This window comes from Ctenopharyngodon idella, chromosome 18 (genome assembly GCF_019924925.1).
Source record: "Ctenopharyngodon idella isolate HZGC_01 chromosome 18, HZGC01, whole genome shotgun sequence".
Lineage (NCBI taxonomy): Eukaryota > Metazoa > Chordata > Actinopteri > Cypriniformes > Xenocyprididae > Ctenopharyngodon > Ctenopharyngodon idella.
The window spans coordinates 26,486,426-26,509,042 of record NC_067237.1 but is presented as its reverse complement, the minus strand read 5'-3'; the positions used below and the strand labels follow the sequence as shown (position 1 = coordinate 26,509,042).

At 34.4% G+C, this 22,617-nt stretch overlaps 1 protein-coding gene across 11 annotated transcripts; it reads left to right on the top strand.

Annotated features, from left to right (window-relative positions):
* The first annotated feature begins 1,304 nt into the window (after nt 1–1,304).
* On the top strand, nt 1,305–22,317 carry si:ch211-260p9.3 (1-phosphatidylinositol 4,5-bisphosphate phosphodiesterase gamma-2). 11 transcript variants are annotated; one of them, XM_051871197.1, is made up of 33 exons: nt 1,307–1,447; nt 1,564–1,681; nt 1,882–2,073; nt 2,331–2,516; nt 4,318–4,411; nt 4,520–4,564; nt 4,655–4,739; nt 4,906–4,989; nt 5,969–6,012; nt 6,154–6,226; nt 6,588–6,689; nt 6,779–6,897; nt 6,997–7,082; nt 9,694–9,811; nt 9,912–10,080; nt 10,283–10,318; nt 10,808–10,864; nt 11,018–11,089; nt 11,184–11,261; nt 11,385–11,557; nt 13,079–13,285; nt 13,409–13,528; nt 13,621–13,801; nt 13,916–13,972; nt 15,860–15,926; nt 16,093–16,229; nt 16,412–16,511; nt 16,709–16,921; nt 18,146–18,270; nt 19,464–19,584; nt 19,669–19,839; nt 21,362–21,435; nt 22,022–22,317. In XM_051871197.1, the coding sequence occupies exons 2-33, from the start codon at nt 1,657–1,659 to the stop codon at nt 22,025–22,027; spliced, it is 3,417 nt and encodes a 1,138-aa protein (XP_051727157.1). In that variant the 5' UTR covers nt 1,307–1,447; nt 1,564–1,656; the 3' UTR covers nt 22,028–22,317. The 11 variants fall into 11 exon arrangements, 10 of the variants coding, with proteins under 10 accessions (XP_051727157.1, XP_051727156.1, XP_051727158.1 ...); XM_051871196.1 differs by having other exon boundaries at nt 1,308–1,447; nt 10,811–10,864; nt 21,362–21,444; XM_051871198.1 differs by having other exon boundaries at nt 1,308–1,447; nt 13,916–13,954; nt 21,362–21,444.
* The last annotated feature ends 300 nt before the right edge of the window (nt 22,318–22,617 follow it).

Genomic DNA, 22,617 nt, shown 5'->3' with positions numbered 1-22,617 from the left:
AATGTTAAAACTGAAGTCCCCTGAGGTCCTTCTCACTACATGGACGGTGTCAGTATAGGAAGTAGAAAGTATCAAAAACCAGGCATTCCACAGAGCCATGTTTTAAACCTAATAAAACTGGTTGTAAAAGTGTCCAATTGAAATCCACAATCTTAGTGTAAAAGTTCATTACAGTAGTTTATGAAGAGAATGGTGATGCATCACCTACACAAGAACACAGTGTTATAAAGATGTAAGAAGCCTGCTTAACCTTGTCGATCTTAACAATGAGGTATTTTAGCAATAATGCTGTGATTTACAAGATGCTGTTGTCTGCTATTTCAGATGGTGACTCGAAACAAAGTGCTTGGCAAATATCTAACTTTCATAATCTGTCATGCAAGCATTTATTTCTGCAACTGAGCAGACCGTTTGACATTTACATTATGCAATTTCCTAGACAGCTTTGCTGTATTCTTCCATTGAGGCTGAATGGCCAATCAGAACATTACAGTATTAAAAAATAGTGTTTGTCTGGGGAGGAATAGGGTTTTTTTTTTTTTTTTTTTTTAAATTTAAATTTAAATTTGTATAGTACCATATAGTGCCGTACAAACCCCCAGTGAGCCAGACGACCCCAGTGAGCTGTAACATAAAATTAGGAACTTTCACTTTAAGGTTTATCAACAAATATCTGGAACAAATACTGTATCTTCATATGATTCTAATTTAGGAGCAGAAACAAACAAGTGTTTTCACTCTCTCTCTCTCTTGCAGGGTTATTATAGTTAACAAAACTAAAAGTAAAAAATAAAAACATTTTCATTGCTTGAAATAAAATACAATTTTAACGGAAATAAAATCAAATTTAAAAACCTTTATTTTAAACATTAAACATTTCTCATTTAATTTCTCACTTAATTGATGTACTAAAATAACTAAAACTGAAATACAAATTCATAACTATATAGTAAACCTAACAAAAATGGCAACCCCCCCCCCAAATTACTAAAACGAAAATGATCTTGATACTAAATTAAAACTGTTTTACGTGATTCTTTAAAATCTTTAATAAAACAATTTAAATGGATGCTTTTAATACATGAACAAATAAAGTATGATTATTATAACTAAGTTTCTGTAACTTGTAACTTATTTTCTGGTGCTGCGAAAACAAATTTTCAAGACCTAGAAACCTAAAGACTTATAAAAGGGTATTTCGTGAGAACTGTTAAGCTGAGAAAATTGCACATCAGACATATCTCTCACACAATCTCTCTCCTTCCAGTAAAATCCACTTCTTTTCACCAATTCTTTATATTTTTCTCCACCCCCTTGTTTTAAAACAGTGTCCGTGCCACTGTCTATCTTACATGATTCTCAATTTCTGCTTGAAAGAGTTGAGCTTTTTATCTGAGATTGAGCTTTCTAAATATTGGTTTGGAGGCCTGTGGTATCATTAATACAGGTATTTACTTAATATTTTCATTTAAATCAATTCACAGGTAACTCATCTCCATGAAGATGATTTGGGGGATTTTTCTCTCTCTCTTGTCCTCTGGAAATGCTTGCTTTTCATCATAGGAAATTAGAAAGCTGCTTATGCCACAGGAAGCGATTTTTCTCAAGACCTGGTCTGGAGAATAACCACTAGACGTCATCTTGTTATTTTTCAATATGATTTGCGCACCGAAACTGGAAGGTAAGTGTGTCTGGATATACATTATTTGAATAATCTAACTTTTAACATAATTATTGCTTTTAATAAATATAACATACATTTTTAAAAAAAACCATTTGCAACCTTTTTTTAAGTGTAGTTGGAGAATAGCAGCCTGTGTAGAGAATGATGCAAAAGCACTGCCTCTTTACTGTAAGTGCCTGTGACTGTGTGTGTGTCAGATTCAGTGATCGTGGCCAGCAATGAGCGGGGTGAGCTCACAGAGGATGAGAGGAGTCGGATTATTGAGCATCTGCAGAAGGGTACTGAAATGATGGTATATCAGCAGAGGGCTGAGAGATTCACTGTCCAGGTCATTATGGAGACCATGCAGGTGGCCTTGATAGGCTCCAGAGACAGGATAGTCAAAGTGTGTAAGTTACTTCCTTGAATGCAGGATTGACACAATACAGTATTTAAGCTAAATTATTGTTGTATAATAATTACTAATAAAGTGTTTGGTTTATACTTGAGCTCTAATTCTGACCTAATTTTTTCAGAAACCTTATTATGTGATCTTCAACATTTGCTTATGCAAGCACTGATATTTAGTTATTCAAAGGAATAATTATACTGATGATATAATTCTCTATATAATTGCACTTTACTATGTGTGCTTGTATATTTGCAGTGGACATTTTTGAGCTGAAGGAGCTTCGTCAGTGGGAGACATTCCAGGATTTCCAGCGATTTAACGAGAGCAGCACATTTCGAAAAATCTTTGGCCTGTCTGAAAAAGAGGTTCAGCAGGACAGCAAAACATGTTTCACCATCTTCTATGGATCTGAGTTTATGTTAAAGTCACTGAGTCTAAACGGTATGCAAATGTTCTTCACACACTGTAAGTGCATAGCAAAGAGATAGGATGTTTACACTACCACTCTTAAAAAAAAAAAAAAAAAAAAAAAAACTTCTATTCAGTAAGGATGCATTAAATTGATCAAAAGTGACAGTAAATACATTTATGTTATATATATACACACACACGTATATATGTGTGTGTGTGTGTGTATATATATATATATATTCAGCATTAATAATAAGAAATATTTCTTGAGCAGCAAATCATCATATTAGAATGATTTCTGAAGGATCATGTGATACTGAAGACTGGAGTAATGATGCTGACAATTCTGTTTTGCATCACATAAATAAATTACATTTTAAAATATAAAGTTATTCTAAATTGTAATAATATTTTACAACATTACTGCTTTTACTGTATTTTTGATCAAATAATTGCAGCCTTGGTGAGCACAGGAGTCTTTTTTCATAAACATTAAAAAAAAATCTTATTGACCAAACTCTTGAACTGTGCTGAGTGCCGGTTCAGGCTAGTTTATGCTATTTGCCTTAGCTAGTGGAACAGCATATGGATATTTTTCGCCAGCAAAATTTAACTAAGTTGGTCTTTTTGGTGGACCAAAGTTCGTTAAAAAGCCTGACGAGAACAGCAGCACTATCATCACCAACATCTAAAACATGCTGGTAAACAGCTATGCTAGCAATAGTACACTTACCGGAATGGTCTCCATGAAGCCACCCTGAGGTTATGGCCTCACATAACATTTACTTATCTAATCTGTCACGTAGCCTATTATCGACTACGGCAAATCGGCCGTAGTAGACGGTTACAGCAGAACGTCAAGAATTAGCAGTTAAATTCGCGCATGCGCAACAGAACGCCAGAATGCCGTTGCCGTTTTATCAGCAGCTCCTGCTTAAAGTCCCTAATGTCTATGGTCTCACCACTTCATTACGTCATTATGATAGTGTTGTGTTTATTCTGTGATGGTGGTATGCACGTGACGTCACCATCGACCGTTATGACTGCTGTTACGTCCACTGAGTGGCAAAAGACTGAGTGGCTGCATTGGTTTTCAGCGTAAATGCTGCGAAAAACACACAAAACACATCCAAAACGTGAAAGAGCTTTACGACTGACTGTACAAATAGCTTTGACACAAAATCTGAGGTATATTTTTACAGACTGCTGAAAGCTACAGAAAAAAGAAGCAAATAGGTCGCTGCAATTCACAGAAACAGATGAACTCCAGGCAAAGATGCATGTTTTGCAGTTATCTTTTTGTGTCAAAATGTTGGAATTTGGTGTAAAATCATACCCTATATATTATATTGTAATATACTGTGTTGACAACTCATCAATTAAATATTTACCATGTTATATTCTGCATAATTGTTTGTTTTTAAATAAACACTGACAAAAACTATACAAGTTTTAGGGCTGGACGATATGACGAAATATATAACATTGATTTAAACCTACCTATATTGTATTTATATAAAGCGTGTACAGTCAGATTTGCTTTGTGCATTTCCCCGGCGTCGAAATCAGGCACATAGGCTACAGTATAAATGTCAGGAAACACGATTCCTGGCTGCATGCCAATATCCATGGATTAGGTTTCTTTGACATGTCATAAGGAACACTTTCGAGCCCAACGTTTAGAGTAATTGTTTGTTTTACTCGCGTTTTCGCAGTTTCCTCTATTAAATCCAGTCATCCAGCAGCTTCTTTTGCCACTCAGTCCAGCTGAGGGAGCGTGTTCCGGCGGGAAAGTGACGTCTATGCATACCCTCTATTTGCTGTTCCACAGCTGATTCGGTGGAGGATGCAGAAAAATGGCTGACAGGACTGGAGTTACTCAGACAGGAGACACTGGCGGCTCACACACCAGAGATTATAGAGAGGTACACACACGACACACACACACACACACACAGATAGTGTACCTTGTGTGTCCATAAACCTTAACACAAATCATATATTTTTTAATTCTGTTTTTCCCTCTACTGTAGTTGGCTGAGGAAGAAGATGTACATTGATAATACAAAGAAAAATAGGTTCTCTTTCTCTTTCACTTGCTTCTCATCCAGTCTCATTGTAGCTTCTCATTCAGTCTCACTGTAGTCATCTGTTTCTTTTTCTTACAGCATCACCCTGAAAGAACTTAAGTCTCTCTTGCCACAAATGAACATCACTGTACCAGATGGACGTTTTCTGGAGGAAAGATTTGTGGTACAAATAATACTGAAAGCAATTAATTCTACATTTACGTTAATGCATTTGGCAGATGATTTTATACAAAGCAACTCAAGATGTACATTTTATATAATCCCTAAAATAGATTATTTGCTTAAGAACACATTAGGATTTATTACAAGTGTGAATGTTGTATTTTCAGGAGGTGGGAGCAAAAGATTATGTCCTGGATTTTCAGCAGTTTCACAAATTCTACGATCTTTTAATATTTGAAAACCAGGAGGTGGTAAGTGTGCAATTAAGTTTTTTTTTTTTTTTAATGTTTCATTTTCTTAAATTCTTATTTGAGTTTCAGTTCCTTTATATATGAATGTTATTTGTAATATTAAATGAAACATTTACTTGTTTAAACATGATATAAATATTTAAAGTGTTAATTTACCCAAAAATGAAAATAATGTAATTTATCACTCACCCTCATGTCATTCTACACCCGTAAGGCCTTCATTCATCTTCGGAACACAAATTAAGATATTTTTGATTAAATCTGATGGCTCAGCGAGGCCTGCATAGACAGCAATGGTACTTCCTCTCTTAAGATCCATAAAAACATATTTAAATCAGCTCATGTGAGTTCAGTGGTTCTACCATGATATCAAAAAGCGACCAGAATATGTTTTGTGCACCAAAAAAAAAAGCAAAATATCGACTTTTTAACAATATCTAGTGATGGCCGATTTCAGAACACTGCTTCATGAAGCTTCGGAGCTTTACAAATCAAATCAGTGGTTCGGAGTGCCAAAGTCACGTGATTTCAGCAGTTTGGCAGTTTGATATGCAATCCGAATCACTGATTCATAACGCTCCGAAGTAGTGTTTTGAAATCGGCCATCACTAGATATTGTTAAAAAGTCGTTATTTTGTTTTTTTGGCACACAAAAAATATCCTCATCGCTTTATAATATTAAGATTGAACCACTGAACTCACATGAACTGATTTAAATATGTTTTTAGTACCTTTATGGATCTTGAGAGAGGAAGTACCATTGCTGTCTATGCAGGCCTCGCTGAGCCATCGGATTTGATCAAAAATATATTAATTTGTGTTCCGAAGATGAATGAAGGTCTTACGGGTGTAGAACGATATGAGGGTGAGTAATAAATGACATTATTTTCATTTTTGGGTGAACTAACCCTTGAAGGGGAAGTGAATTGTATAACATCAAGCCTAATTTGTATTATTATTATTTTAATATTTTTATTAGTTGCTAGAAGAGTTTGAAAAGGGGCCTGCAGCTTTCACAATTAGGTAAAAAAGTATTTTGTTTTAATTCAATTTGGTGCTTTAAATGGGCCATATCATGAGAAATTGAAGTTTACTTGTTTTTTTTTTTATTAAGTTAATTGTACCATGAAAACCATATTTATTTTTCTATGTATTTTTCTGCAGTAATACTAATAGGCCTGAATCTTCTGTACTTCCCCTCTCTGATTTTCAAAACTTTCTTTTATATAGACAGAAGGTAAGACCAATGTATATTATCTTTTTTTTTATCAAATGTTCATCTAGCTAGCCTATTTTTCAAAATGTTGGGGTCAGTAAGTTTTTTTGATGTATTTGAAATAAGTCACTTATGCTCACCAAGGCAGTAATTATTTGATATTGTGAATACTGTGAAATATTAAATGTTACGATTTAAAATAAATCTTTTCTTTTTTATATTTTTTTAAAATGTAATTTATTCCTGTAATGGCACGGTTGAATTTTCAGCATCATTACTCCAGTCTAGTGTCACATGATCCTTCAGAAATCATTCTAATATGCTTATGATGAAAATTAATATTTCATTAAAAATGAGCTGTACATTTGTTTTCTGTCTGTAGGAGACCTGGGCCAAAAATCTTAATAAGGTACAAGAGTTGATGACCATCTTCATCAATGACACCATGAGGAAGACTGATTATCCAAAGTTTACCATTGGAGAGGTACAGTCTATAGAGATCTGTTTAGTTTGATGTCATCACACCAAATAAATCTTATTCTGCACCTAAATACATACTTTCTGTCTTTCTAGTTCCTCAGCTTTCTCTTCTCCAAAGAAAACTCAATTTGGGATGAGAAGTTCTCAGAGATTTGCCCACTGGACATGAACAATCCTCTGTCTCACTACTGGATCAACTCTTCTCACAACACGTCAGTGCTGCTGTTCTTCATGATCATTACACACATGCAGCTACTCCTCTTCATGATGAACTTTCTGTGTTACTTCATGTGTTTTTGCTTTTTTCACAGATATTTGACTGGAGATCAGATGCGCAGTGAGTCCTCAACAGAAGCTTATGTGCGCTGCCTGAGGCTGGGCTGCCGCTGTATTGAGTGTCAGTGTGTTTCTCAGACATTTTCTACTAAATTTTACATTTTTTTTATTCCAGTTTTTCTTCATATGCATGTAAGAATTCATGTTAAATAATTATATTTTAGTGGTACCAACATTTTTAGTTATTTGGAAATGTTAATATTGTATGGTAATCAGTGTTAGGGAAAGTTACTTTTTAAAGTGCCCCTATTATGCCTTTTTTGTAAGGTTCCTATCGTCTTAACTTTTTCGTCATAACTATTAATAAAGAAAAATGGCTAACGTTATATCATTGTTTGACATTACAATGGGTGTTTACTGTTAACAGAGAGAATACTTCAACTAGTTAGGATGTTAAATTGCTAGTCTGCGCTATTACAATACAGATAGAGCTCCACTCTACTGTAATAATAAAAACACAGGAAAAAAACTGTTTTGTTTTACAGTTATGTGCAAACCAGGCCCACGTTATGTTGTAAACTCCCACGTTAGCCGAGCACAAACGTGAATAGCTGATAATGCATTACACTTTGTAAAGAAAAGTCGTGCGCCATCCTTGATCAGTTCTCCAAGTAATAAGACAGACAAGCTGCATTAATCGACACATTTTTAGACAATATTGGACCCACATCTGAATAGCAGAACTACTGAAATGTGAGTTAGCCGGTTAGCAGGAGACATACAGACTAGGGGTGTACGTTACACAACATAACATACAAAACTATGAATTTTGAATGATTGCTAGAAAATATAAACATCAATTATTAACCATACTTACAGGTTGAGATTCAGAGGAGCAAGCTGGTCCAAATAAACTGGGCATTGATCCATATTTTAAGACCAAGCGTTTTGTGAATCCTGCATTAAACTCCTCGAGGTTTGAGAAGCAGTCGTCAGTAAAATGACGGGAACACAACATAAGATTGTACTGAAAAAATGTACTTGACAAAATGAATTTTCCCTGGTGTCTGTGCATGCAATAAGTGGGTGGGCAATATGCTAATGTTTCATTGTGATGTCACAACGAAATGGCTTGAGATTCGTTTTACAAACGACTCGTTTAAATGACTCCGAGTCAACTCTTACTTTTGAGAGACAATAACTTTATATACGGTGCACTTTCAGATTTAAAACTTTGCAGGATGTTTTCATTCACTTAGAGCTATGTTACACACTACATGAAAGGTAATTTTCAAAAATCCATAATAGGGGCACTTAGACAAAAGTAATATATTACAATATTGCACTACCCCCTAAAAAGTAACTAATTATGTTACTTTTTTTTTATTTATTTTTTTATGTAAAGTAATGCGTTACATTACTTTTACGTTACTTTTTCTCACATGGCTAAGGCTCGCTCTCTTCCAGGCCTTGCAGGTGTTTATTACTGAGAAGTTCTTTTTTGCAAGTGTTTAACGCAGTAAACAAAGCCTAATAATTTTAATTTTCTTTTAAAAACACATTAAGAATAGTGCTGTCAAATGATTAATCGTGATTAGTTGCATCCAAAATAAAAGTTTGTGTTTACATAATATGTGTATGTAGTACTGTGAATATTTATTATGTATATATAAAAAAACCACACATACATGTATTAATTTAAGAAATATTTGCATGTATACAATACATGTATATTTATATATCATTTATATTTATTATATATGATTATGGTTATATGTTTATTATATACAGTCAAACCAAAATTTACTCAGACATCTTGAACATTTCATTCATTAATTCAGTTTATTCACTATAGTTTTAAAAAATGGTAATAAAATATGACAAGATCTCAGAGTTAAACTGTGTCAGAAAAAATTTATCCTGATTATGTCAGATAACACTTAGTCAGGTCAAAGTGTCTGAATAATTTTTGGTTCCAAAATATTTATCAATTTTACTGGTAGTCCACTGTATGAAGAATTTTTGGGTATAATATGTCACAGTTTATTTTGCTATCCTCACTTACATAAACTATAGTGTCCTGCACCCACTAGTAAAAATATATAAAAAAATGTCTGAATAATTTTTGGTTTGACTGTATATTATATACTGTATGTTATATATATATTTTTTATGATTATTTATTATACATAAATATAATATATTTTTGTTAAATATATACATGCATGTGTTTATTTATATATACATAATAAATATACACAGTACTCACATATATTATGTAAACACAAACCTTTATTTTGGGTGCGATTAATCGCGATTAATCATTTGACAGCACTAATTTAGAATATTATTATATTTTGACCACATAGACCAATATTTTCTGACCCCTAGAGCTGTGTATGCCATACAAAAGATCTCTTGACATTAAGGGTTATTTTACTTTTGTACTATTTGTCTGTGACTACGTTATGGATTTTAATGCTATTTTAATTTTGTAGTTTAAAAAATGTTTAAGCATATTAATTAAACTGGAAAGTAACATGCATTATTTTTTAAGAAAGTAACTCAAATATTAATGTGTAAATGTATAAAGTAATGCGTTACTTTACTTAACTTCTTATATCAAGAAAGTAATCTGATCACGTAATGCATGTGTTACCCCCAAAACTTGTTATAATTAATAGTATTTGTTATCAGGCCCTATGCTATATTTTCTTTTGTCTTTAATGCAGTGGACTGCTGGAATGGTCGAGATGAACCTGTCATATACCATGGTGGGACCATGACCTCCAAGATAAAGTTTAAGGATGCGGTGAAGGCTATCAATGATCATGCTTTCATAACATCTGAGTTAGTCATCATCAACAACAATACACATTCAATGACATTATCACTGTCCATCCATTGTAAACATATCATTCAGCACTCATATTTTAATTCATTTTGGCAGGTATCCTGTAGTGCTGTCCATAGAAGAACACTGTGATACTACGCAACAGAAAGTGATAGCTCAGATGTTAAAAGATGTTTTCCAGGACAAGCTCTTGACCAAGCCACTGGATCCAGAAGCAAAACATTTACCCTCACCAAACCAGCTGAAGGGCAAGATTATCATTAAGGTAGAAAAAAAAAAAACATTCAAATTTGTCCATATATGTGGTTGAACCAACTTTAGAAGGAAAAAACTGAAAAAATCCTCCTATTTTTTCAGTCTCCAATGTAGATGAAGATTTCAGTGTCATGATGTGGCAGACTGAGAATTTACATTTTTGTAGTTTCATCATGTCACATGCATAATTATCTATTTATTCTCTTCAACAGCACCAAAAAATAAGCGAGAGCGATCACACCGATAAGGTATCCACAAAACATGACACCCTCCACAAATAGAGTTCAAAATGAAAGCTGTTGCTTCTCTCATTTATGTAACAAACCACCCTAACTCTGTTTATTTCTAATATCACTATCTTAGATTCTTATGTTAATTAAATTCCATTAAGTAGTGCATTGGGGAAATTTAGGCTGTTTACATTAAATCCACTTCTGATTTGTTTTTCAGAGCTGATATTCAGTAGTTGAACTTGCGGATGTAATTAAACAATCCTAGTCACCTTGGTGATTTACAATATTTTTGTGTAAACACTGATGCACATTGCCGTTGTATGTGGGTGTGACAGAAAAATGGAAAGATCAAACTAATGATAACACACTAGAATGGATCTCACTTAATGTCTGTCCTCATTTTAGCATAATATCTAACTGAATAAATGCACATTTATGCACATGAGTTTTTTTTGCTGTAATTTTTGATCAGATGTCATATGTAATTTTATTTGTTCTGAACAGCAGGGAAACACGGCTGGGAAAAGTAAATTAAACAGCTTCAAAAACGTCTTCAAGAAGGTGCATATGTCTTTCTGTGCTGTATTTTTATTTTCCATTAAACAATTTAAAAATGTATTTGCTAAAAGTGTCAAAAGATCTCAGTGAAGTTTTGAAGGGGATTTTTCCACATTTTCATTTCCAAAATGTATAATTTTTCATATTTCAAAGCAGATAGGAAAACCTAAAGAAAACATGGTATTGGAGAAGGAAGGAGAGCTTTGCATCTGGGATCCAATACATATGGTGAGTTTTAAATTAATTTTAATTAAAATGTGATCTGTTTTTTCCCCCATATTCATAGTCAGATAATTTATAATATGTGTTTTTTTTAATGTAGAGGTTTTACAAGCATGACTGTGTTATCTCAGATAATAAGCTGTACTATTCTGAAGAGAAGGAGGAAGACAGTCCTAAGGTAAGTGAAGAAGATTAAAATCATTGTCTTTGTAAAACCAGTCAGTTCAACTCATGTGAAAACAAGCCATTTTGAGAGGTTGTTCGCTCATAATCTCTTTTTTTTTCTTTCTGAAACATTCAGGAAGGTTCAGACCTGCACCTGTTTGAGCCCTGGTTTCATGGACGGATGGCTAAGGGCAGAATAACCGCTAAAAGACTCCTGCATGATTTCTGCAAAGGGAGGAATGGAAAAGATGGAACCTTTCTGGTGCGAGAGAGTGACAAGTTCATCCGAAACTACAGTATCTCCATTTGGTACTCTGCACAACCTTTCATTACTCTTATGCCTTTTTAATTTCTTTTTAAAAGGTTTGAAGCTGGGTGCTAATTGAATTGACTATATGCACGGTTACTTCCTGGTTGTCGTTAAGCCAGCTTGGGGATTTCCGGTGAACTGTTAGCTGGTCATTCTGTACTCGCTGTCTTTCGACACAAAAAAACCCATCAGTGGTTGACTTTTTAATGTTGTATTCATATTTTAATGCAGTTATCACATTTACCTAAATTGCTAATAAACCAGTTTTATTGATTGCAATAAAGACGAAGCTATTGGGACCGTTTAAGAAATGCCGTGTCTGTAATTAGACGCACACATATTTTTGTCCAGCTCTTCAAATGTTATTTTTAATGTGATGACCACAAACATTACTTGTTCATTCTTCTGAGATTGTCCCTATTTGTAAAACCGAACATTTCAAAATGTAGGAAATCCAACATTTAATAGAAAACACATTTTAAAATATAAAAAATACATTAATTACCACTATAACCAGCAGGTGGCGGCAGAGGACCATTTATTTGCGCATGCATTAGCCATTTCCTGTAATAGTTTTTCCACTCAGTTTCGCTTTTGAATAAATATTAAACATAAAATAGCTAGGTTTTAAAATACATTTTGTCAAGGTAAAGTATGAAGTACTCACAAAATCTCATGAAAAACAATAACTTTACTTGTGAATGAATTACACAGAAGCGAGCACCACGCTTTACCTTTATAATCACAGCAGCTGTCAGTCAGTGCAGCCCAAGCTCAGTGACTTTGGCACACTTGTGAAAACTCACATTTTATTCAATGAATCTAACTAAAGAAAATATTTCATTTTTGATGCTTTTTTTTTCCTCACGAAAGTGTGAAAACTGATGGTCGAATTGAATTTAGCCGAGGAGGAACACTGAGGTACGTCTTTATTTATTTTTTGTCGTCTTACGTTTGAATAACTAAATGAATGCTATTCCTGACTATTTAAGTGACTATATTCTGATTATAATCTAAGTATTACACTATTGATGCTCAACACAACAGCAAGTGACATTTCACCGTAAGTTTTCCAGCTGGGTTATATTATTGCGAAAGTTCTAAAGAATGCTCCACGCATATTGTCAATTTTCTGCCACACCTGTGCCATAAAATTTACTGCATATAATACAGTATCTTACATTATGTGGTCTAACAAAGACATTTTTATCGGTTATCTAGCTATTTCCGTGTATATATACCATATAGCATATATAATATACTGTATATATAAAATTATCTGTCTATGTATATGTACACTGTTAAAATGTTTCTTAGACTGTTCATTTTACTACTCTTTGATTGGTAGAGTACCAACTTTTTATTTTATTTTACATTGTTTACATTGCATTAAACCACAGTTTAGTACCCAGCTTATGTGGGTATCTTTTATTTTAACATTTTCTATTTGCAATATTATTTACAAAAAATAATAATGCAAATAGAAAATGTTAAAATAATATTCTGTATGCTCTCTGTAGGACCAGAAGGAGGGTTCAGCACTACAGAATTTTCTGGTCCTCAGAAAATGGTCACGCATCCTTCTTCTTGACAAGCAAGCAGTGCTTTCCAAGTATGTGTGCCTTGATTGAGCATTATAGACAAAATTTGATTGAGTATGATGGATTAAACTTGCATCTCAAGAATTTCCTGCCTCGGCTCAATTTTGTGTCTCACCACCAATTGGGGTAAGAAGAAAAATAAAATATTAAAACACTTCATATACATAAAAATTTCAATGACATAACCTTTTTTTCTGTCACGGAGACTAATAGAAACATCTGGAGACAAAGTTGTGTTGTCATTTTTAGGTGGTTTTACAGTAACCTGAGTCAAGCCAAAGCAGAAGAGTATCTTCTGAGGATTCCTCGAGATGGAGCGTTCCTCATCAGACAGAGAGAGGAGCCTGACACCTTTGAACTCTCAGTCAGGTTCCTTAGCTTTTTTCCCTTTTCATTTCCTTACTGTCCTCACAGATAGTTTCCTCTCTGTATGTATCTTTATTTGCTTATTTGTTACACAGAGTTGAAGGGGTTATTAAGCATTATCTGATTTACCGATACAACGGCAAGTATGTACTGGCAGACATCTACGAGTTTTTTAGGCTTGAAGACATGGTCAGCTGTTTCCGTGAGCAGCTTTTCATCGGCAAGATAAAACTACGCTATCCTGTAACACCACAATTAGTGGAGCGCATCTGTATGGTGAGAGTGAAAGAGAGAAAAAAATTAGTTACAGAGCCACTTCAGTTATTCGTAAAGGAGATACAACAATTGTGACTGTATACAAACTGTAGTTGATAACTTTTTCCTTTGCAGGAGGATCTTTTAACATGTGATGGTGAGCTGTACAGTGAGGTACATATGGTGGGGCAAGTACGTGTTTTATACATATAATGGCCCTAAAAAGCATTTGGAAACTTAGTATAAGTTTATAATATCCTACATTTTAAGGGTATCCTGCATTTTAAGAGTTTCATATATATATATCAGACACCTTGAACATTTCATTCATTAATACAGTTTATTCACTATAGTTTAAAAAAAATGGTAATAAAATATGACAAGATCTCAGAGTTAAACTGTGTCAGAAAAAAATTCATCTTAATTATGTCAGATAACACTTAAGCAAAACATGGTCAGGTCAAAGTGTCTGAATAATTTTTGGTCCCAACTTTTTTTTTATCAATTTTACTGGTAGTCCACTGTATGAAGAATTTTTGGGTATAATATGTCACAGTTTACTTTATTTTGCTATCCTCACTTACATAAATGAACTATAGTGTCCTGCACCCACTAGTAAAAATACATAAAAAATATTGGTTTGACTGTATATATATGCATATACTAAAAATAATTAAATTATTGATATTGAGTATATTAAATTATTTTATTTATTATTTTAATATTATATATATTTCTAAAATAATTATATAATATTAAAAGTAATTAATTAAAATAATCGATTGTAACAAATATATGTAATATTAAATACTATAGGCCTAGTATCTGTCAAAAATTTGGAAACATTACAGTTTTTAAAGTTTTTGAAAAAAGTCTCTTATGCTCACCAAGGCTGCATTTATTTAATCAAAAATACAGTAAAAAATTGTGAAATATTATTACAATTTAAAATAGTTTTCTATTTTAATAAATTTAAAAAAGTAAATTTTCCTGACAAAGCTGAATTTTCAGCATCGTTTCAAGTCTTCAGTGTCACGTGATCCTTCAGAAATCATTCTAATATGCTGATTTGTGCTCCAGAAACATTTATTATTATTATAATTATCAATGTTGAAAACATTTTTTGCTGCTTAACATTTTTGTGGAAACAATGATACCATTCAAACATTTGTGGTAAGATTTATAAAAGAGAAATCAATACTTTTATTTATCAGAGATACATTAAATTGATCAAAAGTGACAGTGAAGACATTTATAATGTTACAAAAGATTTATATTTAGTAAATGCTTTAATAAATGTAATAAATAAATGTAATAAATGCAAATAAATGCTGTTCATTGAACTTCTATTCATCAAAGATGCCTGAAAAAAGTGTCAACATTTCCACAAAAAAGAAATGAAGCAGTTTTCAACATTGATAATAATAAGAAATTATCAAATCAGCATATTAGAATGATTTCTGAAGGATCATGTGACTCTGAAGACTGGACTAATGATGCTGAAAATTCAGCTTTGCCATCACAGAAATAAAATTAAATTTTAAAATATATTCAAATAAAAAAACAGTTCTTTTAAATTGTAATATTACTGTTTTTACTTTATTTTTGACTAAATAAATTCAGCCAAGGTGAGCAAAAGAGACTTCTTTTAAAAACAATAAAAAATTGTAATGTTTCCAAACTTTTTATATATATATATATATATATATATATATATATATGTGTGTGTGTGTGTGTGTGTGTGTGAAATATTAAATACATAATCATTTATTTAAATTAATTTTTAATATTATTAGGCATCTGACATGTGTTTACTGAAAAGAATCAATTCAAATAATGGATTGAAAGTCATTGCATATATTTAATAAAGTCATTGAACATGTATTGAATATGAATTTATATAACTAATATTATATACTAGTATACTTATATACTTGTATAAAATATTAATTATATTTATTATTATTATAATTATATTTATTATTTATTAATTATACTTATTAATATTAAAAAGTATACAGATGCAAATGTATGCATATATACTGTATATACACGAATTGAACTCAGTGATTGTTTCAGGTCCCTGAAGACAATCCCTTAGGTCACCAATGTAAAGGTGTAGTGGATATCTCTAAGTGTAATGTTGGTAAGTTCGTCTTATTGCATACATACACATTATGCTTAGAGACAGAGTTGTGACTTACATTAAAAAATTTCATTAATCAATGCCCTATGAAAAAAGCTCCTCATGATTAACAAAATATAAGACTTTAATACTCTATTCTTTGTTGATTTTAATGGGTTCTCCTCAGCACGCAATGCCAAATATGGCAGACCTCTCGTGGTGACCCTGTTGAATAAGGAGAATGTGAAACTAATTGAGTTCACGTGTGAGATCTTGGAGCAGGTGGAGGAATGGTACCAGGTGGTTCTCAACATCATCCAAAGTGTGGAGTATATCTCTCTTTCACAATAGATGCTACACAAACCCACATTCAATTTCTGTTATTGTGCTTGATTATGAATATATATTGTACTGTACCTTTCTGTATATATTTATATATTTTTGATGACTGATAATTCTTGTGAATATCTGTGCATTGACAATATCTCCCTCGCTTCTCAAAATAGATAATAGAAAAAATGGAGAACAAAACCAAAATAGCTGTTGAGATGTCAGACATGGTGGTGTACTGCCAATCTATCAAAAAGACTTTGAATACGACTTTTGGTATGTAATTTCCAGAACATTGCAAAAAAATACGAAACAAACTAAAATGAAAAGCAGCTGTACTGTATCAAACGCATCAAGATTAAGCAAAACAATTTCAAGGCCTAGTTTAAAACATTCCAGAAATGTTTTGAGGTGAGTGAACTGGACATTTCAATTTATTTATTATTCCATTCTGTACTTTTATGACCTCTCAGAAAATTACAACTGCAAAGAGGTTCGCTCCTTTAAGGATGACGACTTTACAAAAAAGGGGAATGAAGTAAAACCAGACTGCATTCTGGAGTATAACCGCATAGCTCTCAGCCGTGTGTATCCTAAGGGATTCCGAGTTGATTCGTCCAACTTTGACCCTTGTCCTTCATGGAAATTAGGCTGCCAAATGGCGGCTCTCAACTTCCAAACTGCTGGTACGTGAAAGAAGTCTCTTTCTGCATCCAAGGCTGCATTTATTTAACTAAAAATACAGTAAAACAGTAATATTGTGAAATAATTATTACTATTTAAAATAACTGTTTTCTATTTTAATGTATTTTTAAAAAAAGTAATTTATTCCTGTGATGGCAAAGCTGAATTTTCAGCAGGCCTTACTTCAGTTTTCAGTCATATGATCCTTCAGAAATCATTCTAATATGCTGATTTGGTGCTGAAGACAGCTTTCTTATTATTATCAAGGTTAAAAAACAGTTGTACTGTTAATATTTGTGTGGAAACATATACATATATTTTTTCAGGATTCTTTGATGAATAGAAAAGCACAGCATTTATTTAAATTATAATATATATATATATAGTGTTGTGGTTTGTCTCATCCGCTTCGTTATTTTAGCTGTACAAAAACAGTCTGTTAAGCTGCTTGATACTGCAAATGGCTACTTGTTATCATATTATTTTAATTTATTATAGTAATCATAAACACGCTGGTTTGTAGCGCAAATTATTTTAACCTCAACAGCATTTTGTTGTTTTCTTCCATTTATTTACCTATAGTGGCAAATGAATCAGAAGTTACTACAGGCGAAAAATAAGCTGGATACAATGAAAGTTAATAGGTATAGAAGCTCTCGATCTCCAAAAATACAAAAACAATGAAAGTAATTTAAGTAGTTCAAATGAATCGTGCACAGTATTCCAATGTTCATATGCTGTGGGAGTAACAAACCTCAGTACTCAAGGGGGCGATAGAGAGCTGTGTTAACAATTCTGTTTGCGCATGTGCCCTTGAAAACTAGATGATTTTGGCCTTTGTGTCAAGTATGCATCAATGACAGGATAGCTCTCCATTTTGAATGCGTCCTAGAGGACATTTTCATGGCCAGATATAGCCATCCGATCAAAAAAAAAAAAAAAAAAACACACACACACACAAAGGATAAATACCCTCAAGACCTTCTGATCTCTGTGCCATTAACCCACATGTGCTATTATTACTCAATATTCAGCTAGCTATAAACATCTTGACTTTCCTGTAAGATTCTTGTAAAGTTATTGCTCCACCATATACTTGACCTTAGAAGAAGAGTTTACACTAATGTCTGCTGTATAGCGTCCCTATTGCATGATTGTTAAACTTCAGAACCGGTCTCCTCTAAATGTGTCTAATAAATATTAACCTCAATGGCATCTCTCTTCAGATAAGTTCATGTGGCTGAACAGTGCTCTCTTCAGTCTGAATGGAGGCACAGGTTACGTGCTTAAACCAGAGTGGATGCGAGATCCGACCAAGAAGAAGCCTTCTAAACAAAAAATCAGAATCAGAGTAAATAACCATGTTAATTCAGTTTGATGTTTTCTAGAATGATGGCTGATACCATGCAATGTTAGTTCCAACAAAAATGAAAATTCTGTCATCAGTTACTCACCCTCGTGTCGTTCCAAACCCATAAGACTTTGGTTCATATTCAATCATGTCTTCATTTGTGTTTCGACGATGAACAAAAATGGGTTTGGAACAACATTAGGGTGAATAATTGGTGACAGAATTTTCATTTTTGGTTGAACTAACCCTTTAAAACAGGGGTTCCCAAACACATTCCTGGAACCTCCCCAACACTGCATGTTTTCCATTCCTCCTTAATCAAACACACCTGATTCAGATAATCAGCTCATTAGTCGAGACTCCAAGACAGGGGTGTCCAACCCTGCTCCTGGAGAGCTACCATCCAGCAGATTTCAGTTCCAACCCCAATCAAACACAACTGAACCAGCTAATCAAGGTGTTCAGGGTTGCTTGATAATGACAGACAGGTGTGTTGGAGAAGGGTTGGATCTGAAGTCTGCAGGACGGTAGCTCTCCAGGAGCAGGGATGGACACCCCTGCTCCAAGACCTGAAATGGGTGTGTCAGACAAAGGAGACATGGAAAATGTGCAGTGTTGGGGAGGCTCCAGGAATGTGTTTTGGGAACCCCTGCTTTAAAGCATAGGTCTCCAAAACTTGATCCTGGAGGGCCGCTGTCCTGCAGAGTTTAGCTCCAACCAGCTCCAACACATCTGCTTGAAAGTTTCTTGTATGCCTAGTGCAGGGATGGGCAAACTCGGTCCTGGAGGGCCACTGCCCTGCAGAGTTTAGCTCCAACCCTGATAAAACTCACCTGTCTGTAGCCTTCTAGTAATCCCAAAGGCATTGATTAGCTGGTTCAGGTGTGTTTGATTAGGGTTGGAGCTAAACTTAGCAGGACAGCGGCCCTCCAGGACCGAGTTTAGAGACCACTGCTTTAAAGTATTAGGAATGACGTCATAATTTGCTCACCTTCATGTCATTCCAGACCTTTCCAAATGACTTTCTTTTGTAGACTCTCATAGGAAAAACTGTCATTTTGTAGCTCGACTGTCCACATTCAATTTGATTAAATGGGAAAGATTTCCTTTTGTGTTCCATGGAACAAAGAAAGTAATATTTCTAAGGGTTTTGAATGACACAAGGGTGAGCAATTTTTTATGGTTCCCTTCAGGTGATCGCAGCCAGGCATCTGCCCAATTCAGAACACATCATCAGTCCTTTTGTGAAGGTTGAGCTGTTGCCGTACACAGGAGCTCGAGTAGATGACTACAGTTTCAAGACTACTTTCTTAAGTAAGGAAGTGGAAAGAGAGTTATTGAGAGAAAAATTTGTTTTAGATTACAGTAGTGTTGAATGTTGGTACTGTACCTTCACAGATGATAATGGACTAAATCCAGTGTGGCTGGGCCCTAGGAATCCACCGAAATGCTTTGAAGTAGACGAGCCAGACCTTGCCTTCCTGTGCTTTGAGGTTTCTGAGGGGGACGCATTTTCTGATCCTAAGGTTCTTGCACAGGCCACTTTTCCTGTCAGGGGTATTCGCTCAGGTAAATCCATCCATTGGATTTGAGCTACCAATATGCCTTGTAAATATTTAATTATTTTGGTGTACTGACTATATACACCGATCAGGCACAACATTATGACCACCTTCATAATATTGTGTTAGTCCCCCTTTTGCAGCCAAAACAGCCCTGACCCGTCGAGGCATGGACTCCACTAGACTCCTGAAGGTGTGCTGTGGTATCTGACACCAAGATGTTAGCAGCAGATCCGTTAAATCCTGTAAGTTGCGAGGTGGGGCTTCCATGGATTGGACTTGCTTGTTCAGCGCATCCCACAGATGCTCGATTGGATTGAGATCTGGGGAATTTGGAGGCCAAGTCAACACCTCAAACTCGTTGTTGTGCTCCCCAATCCATTCCTGAACCATTTTTGCTTTGTGGCAGGGTGCATTATCCTGCTGAAAGAGGCCACAGCCACCAGGAATACCGTTTCCATGAAAGGGTATACATGGTCTACAACAATGCTTAGTTAGGTGGTACATGTCAAAGTAACATCCACATGGATGGCAGGACCATTCCATTGCTCTGTGGTCCAGTTCTGATGCTCACATGCCCACTGTTGGCGCTTTTGGTGGTGGACAGGGGTCAGCATGGGTACTCTGATTGGTCTGCGGCTATGCAGCCCCATACGCAACAAACTGCGATGCACTGTGTATTCTGACACTTTCTATCAGAACCAGCATTAACTTCTTGAGCAGTTTGAGGAGCAGTTTGAGCTACAGTAGCTCGTCTGTTAGATCGGACCACACGGGCCAGCCTTTGCTCCCCATGTGCATCAATGAGCCTTGGCCGCCCATGACCCTGTCGCCGGTTCACCACTGTTCCTTCCTTGGACCACTTTCGATAGATACTGACCACTGCAGACTGGGAACAGTCCACAAGAGCTGCAGTTTTGGAGATGCTCTGACCCAGTCGTCTAACCATCACAATTTGGTCCTTGTCAAACTCGCTCAAGTCCTTACACTTGCCCATTTTTCCTGCTTCTAACACATCAACTTTGAGGACAAAATGTTCACTGGCTGCCTAATATATCCCACCCACTAACAGGTGCCGTGATGAAGAGATAATCAGTGTTATTCACTTCACCTGTCAGTGGTCATAATGTTATGCCTGATCGGTGTATATACTCAAGTATGTAATTTCCAGGCTTCAAAAACAACTAGGACAGGGATTCCCAAACTTTTTGGTCAGATGAAACTTTTAACTTATTTACTGTACATGAAATACCTTGAGATTTTAATATAATTTAAAAAATGTTACTTAATGGTCACGACATGCAGGTAAACAAATTCTTTTTTAGTGTTTTATCGTGATCATTCTTTATTATTTTAATTTTACATGGTTTATGACCCTTCAGAAGTTTATAAACCCCAGTTTGGGGAATGCTGAACTAGGAGCATTCATTTTATTACCTTTCTTTCATAATATTGAGCCTCTTTATTTATAGTCTAAAAAGTCTCTGAGCTGTTGCATTTCTCTTCTGGTATTTTTTTCTTTTTATTAGGGTATCGGTCTGTCCCGCTGAAGAACGTGTTTAGTGAAAACCTGGAACTTGCATCTCTTCTGGTGCATGTAGAGCATGTAGAGGTGAGAAACAAACACAATCTGATATCTTTCTCTCTTAGTCCTAAAGACGTCACTAACAATGGATACAAAAATCTTATACTCACCATCTATACTCATGTTGTTCCAAACCTGCTTGACTGTCTTGTTTTGAACACAGAAGATTTTGAATAATGTCACAGTTTTCCATGTAGTGCATGTGAATAGCACCAAAAATGACTCCAAAAAGACAAAGATACAGCTTCCATGACTTAGAAAATAGAGCAGAAGTCACTTCTCCTACTTTTACAATCAGTTATATAAGACCTGGAATATATTTACTGCATTACTGCAGGATGACCATATAAATGTGAGCAGTCATGTTAATGTATTTAGGATAATGTTAGAAATCAAAAGATATTTGGAATGAGCTTTATTGCTAGCACCTTGGATTAAGTAAAGACATTTTGGACTTGGGAGGAAGTTTGTTTTTTATTTATTTATTTTTATTAATGAACATTAACATTGAGGCTGCTGATTTGAAAGCAGTAACACCAGTCCGACCTACAATATTACTACTTCCTCATTCCAGTCAGTAATGAAAAGTCTGTTTTGTCGACAGGTGTAAGGTGAACAGCAAGTCTTAACCACCAGGAACTAGAAGACCTGTTGATGTGAATATGGACTTCTGCTTTGGAGGATATGTTCCAGATTCTGGATCATTGCAGAAATACATTTTACCGCTGTGATAAACTGAATAAGATCTAAATTAACTGTATATATTAGAGATGCGCCGATACCGATAGTTTGGGGTTCTGCCTTTTATACCTTCTTTTAAATTAATGATAATTTCATTATAATTAATAATTGTTATATTTTGAAAGAAATGCAAATAAAAACTTTATTCTCTCCATTTCATCAACTTGTTTCAGAGTAACTGGTATCGGTTATAAACAAACACATTACTAAAATTAATATTAACACACTAACTAAATTCTGAAGATTAAATTAATATTTCTTAACTTTCTGAATGTTATTAATTCATATTTACTATTAATATAGTAAAACTAGTTTCTTAGCATTTTCTTTACACAAAGCCCAAATGCAGTTCATTTTCCTGCCCTCTTTTGATTGACAGGATATATCGGCCCTATTGGCTGTTTTTAAACTATCGACCGATAGTGTGAAAATTTGCTTTTATCGGCCAATACTGATTAT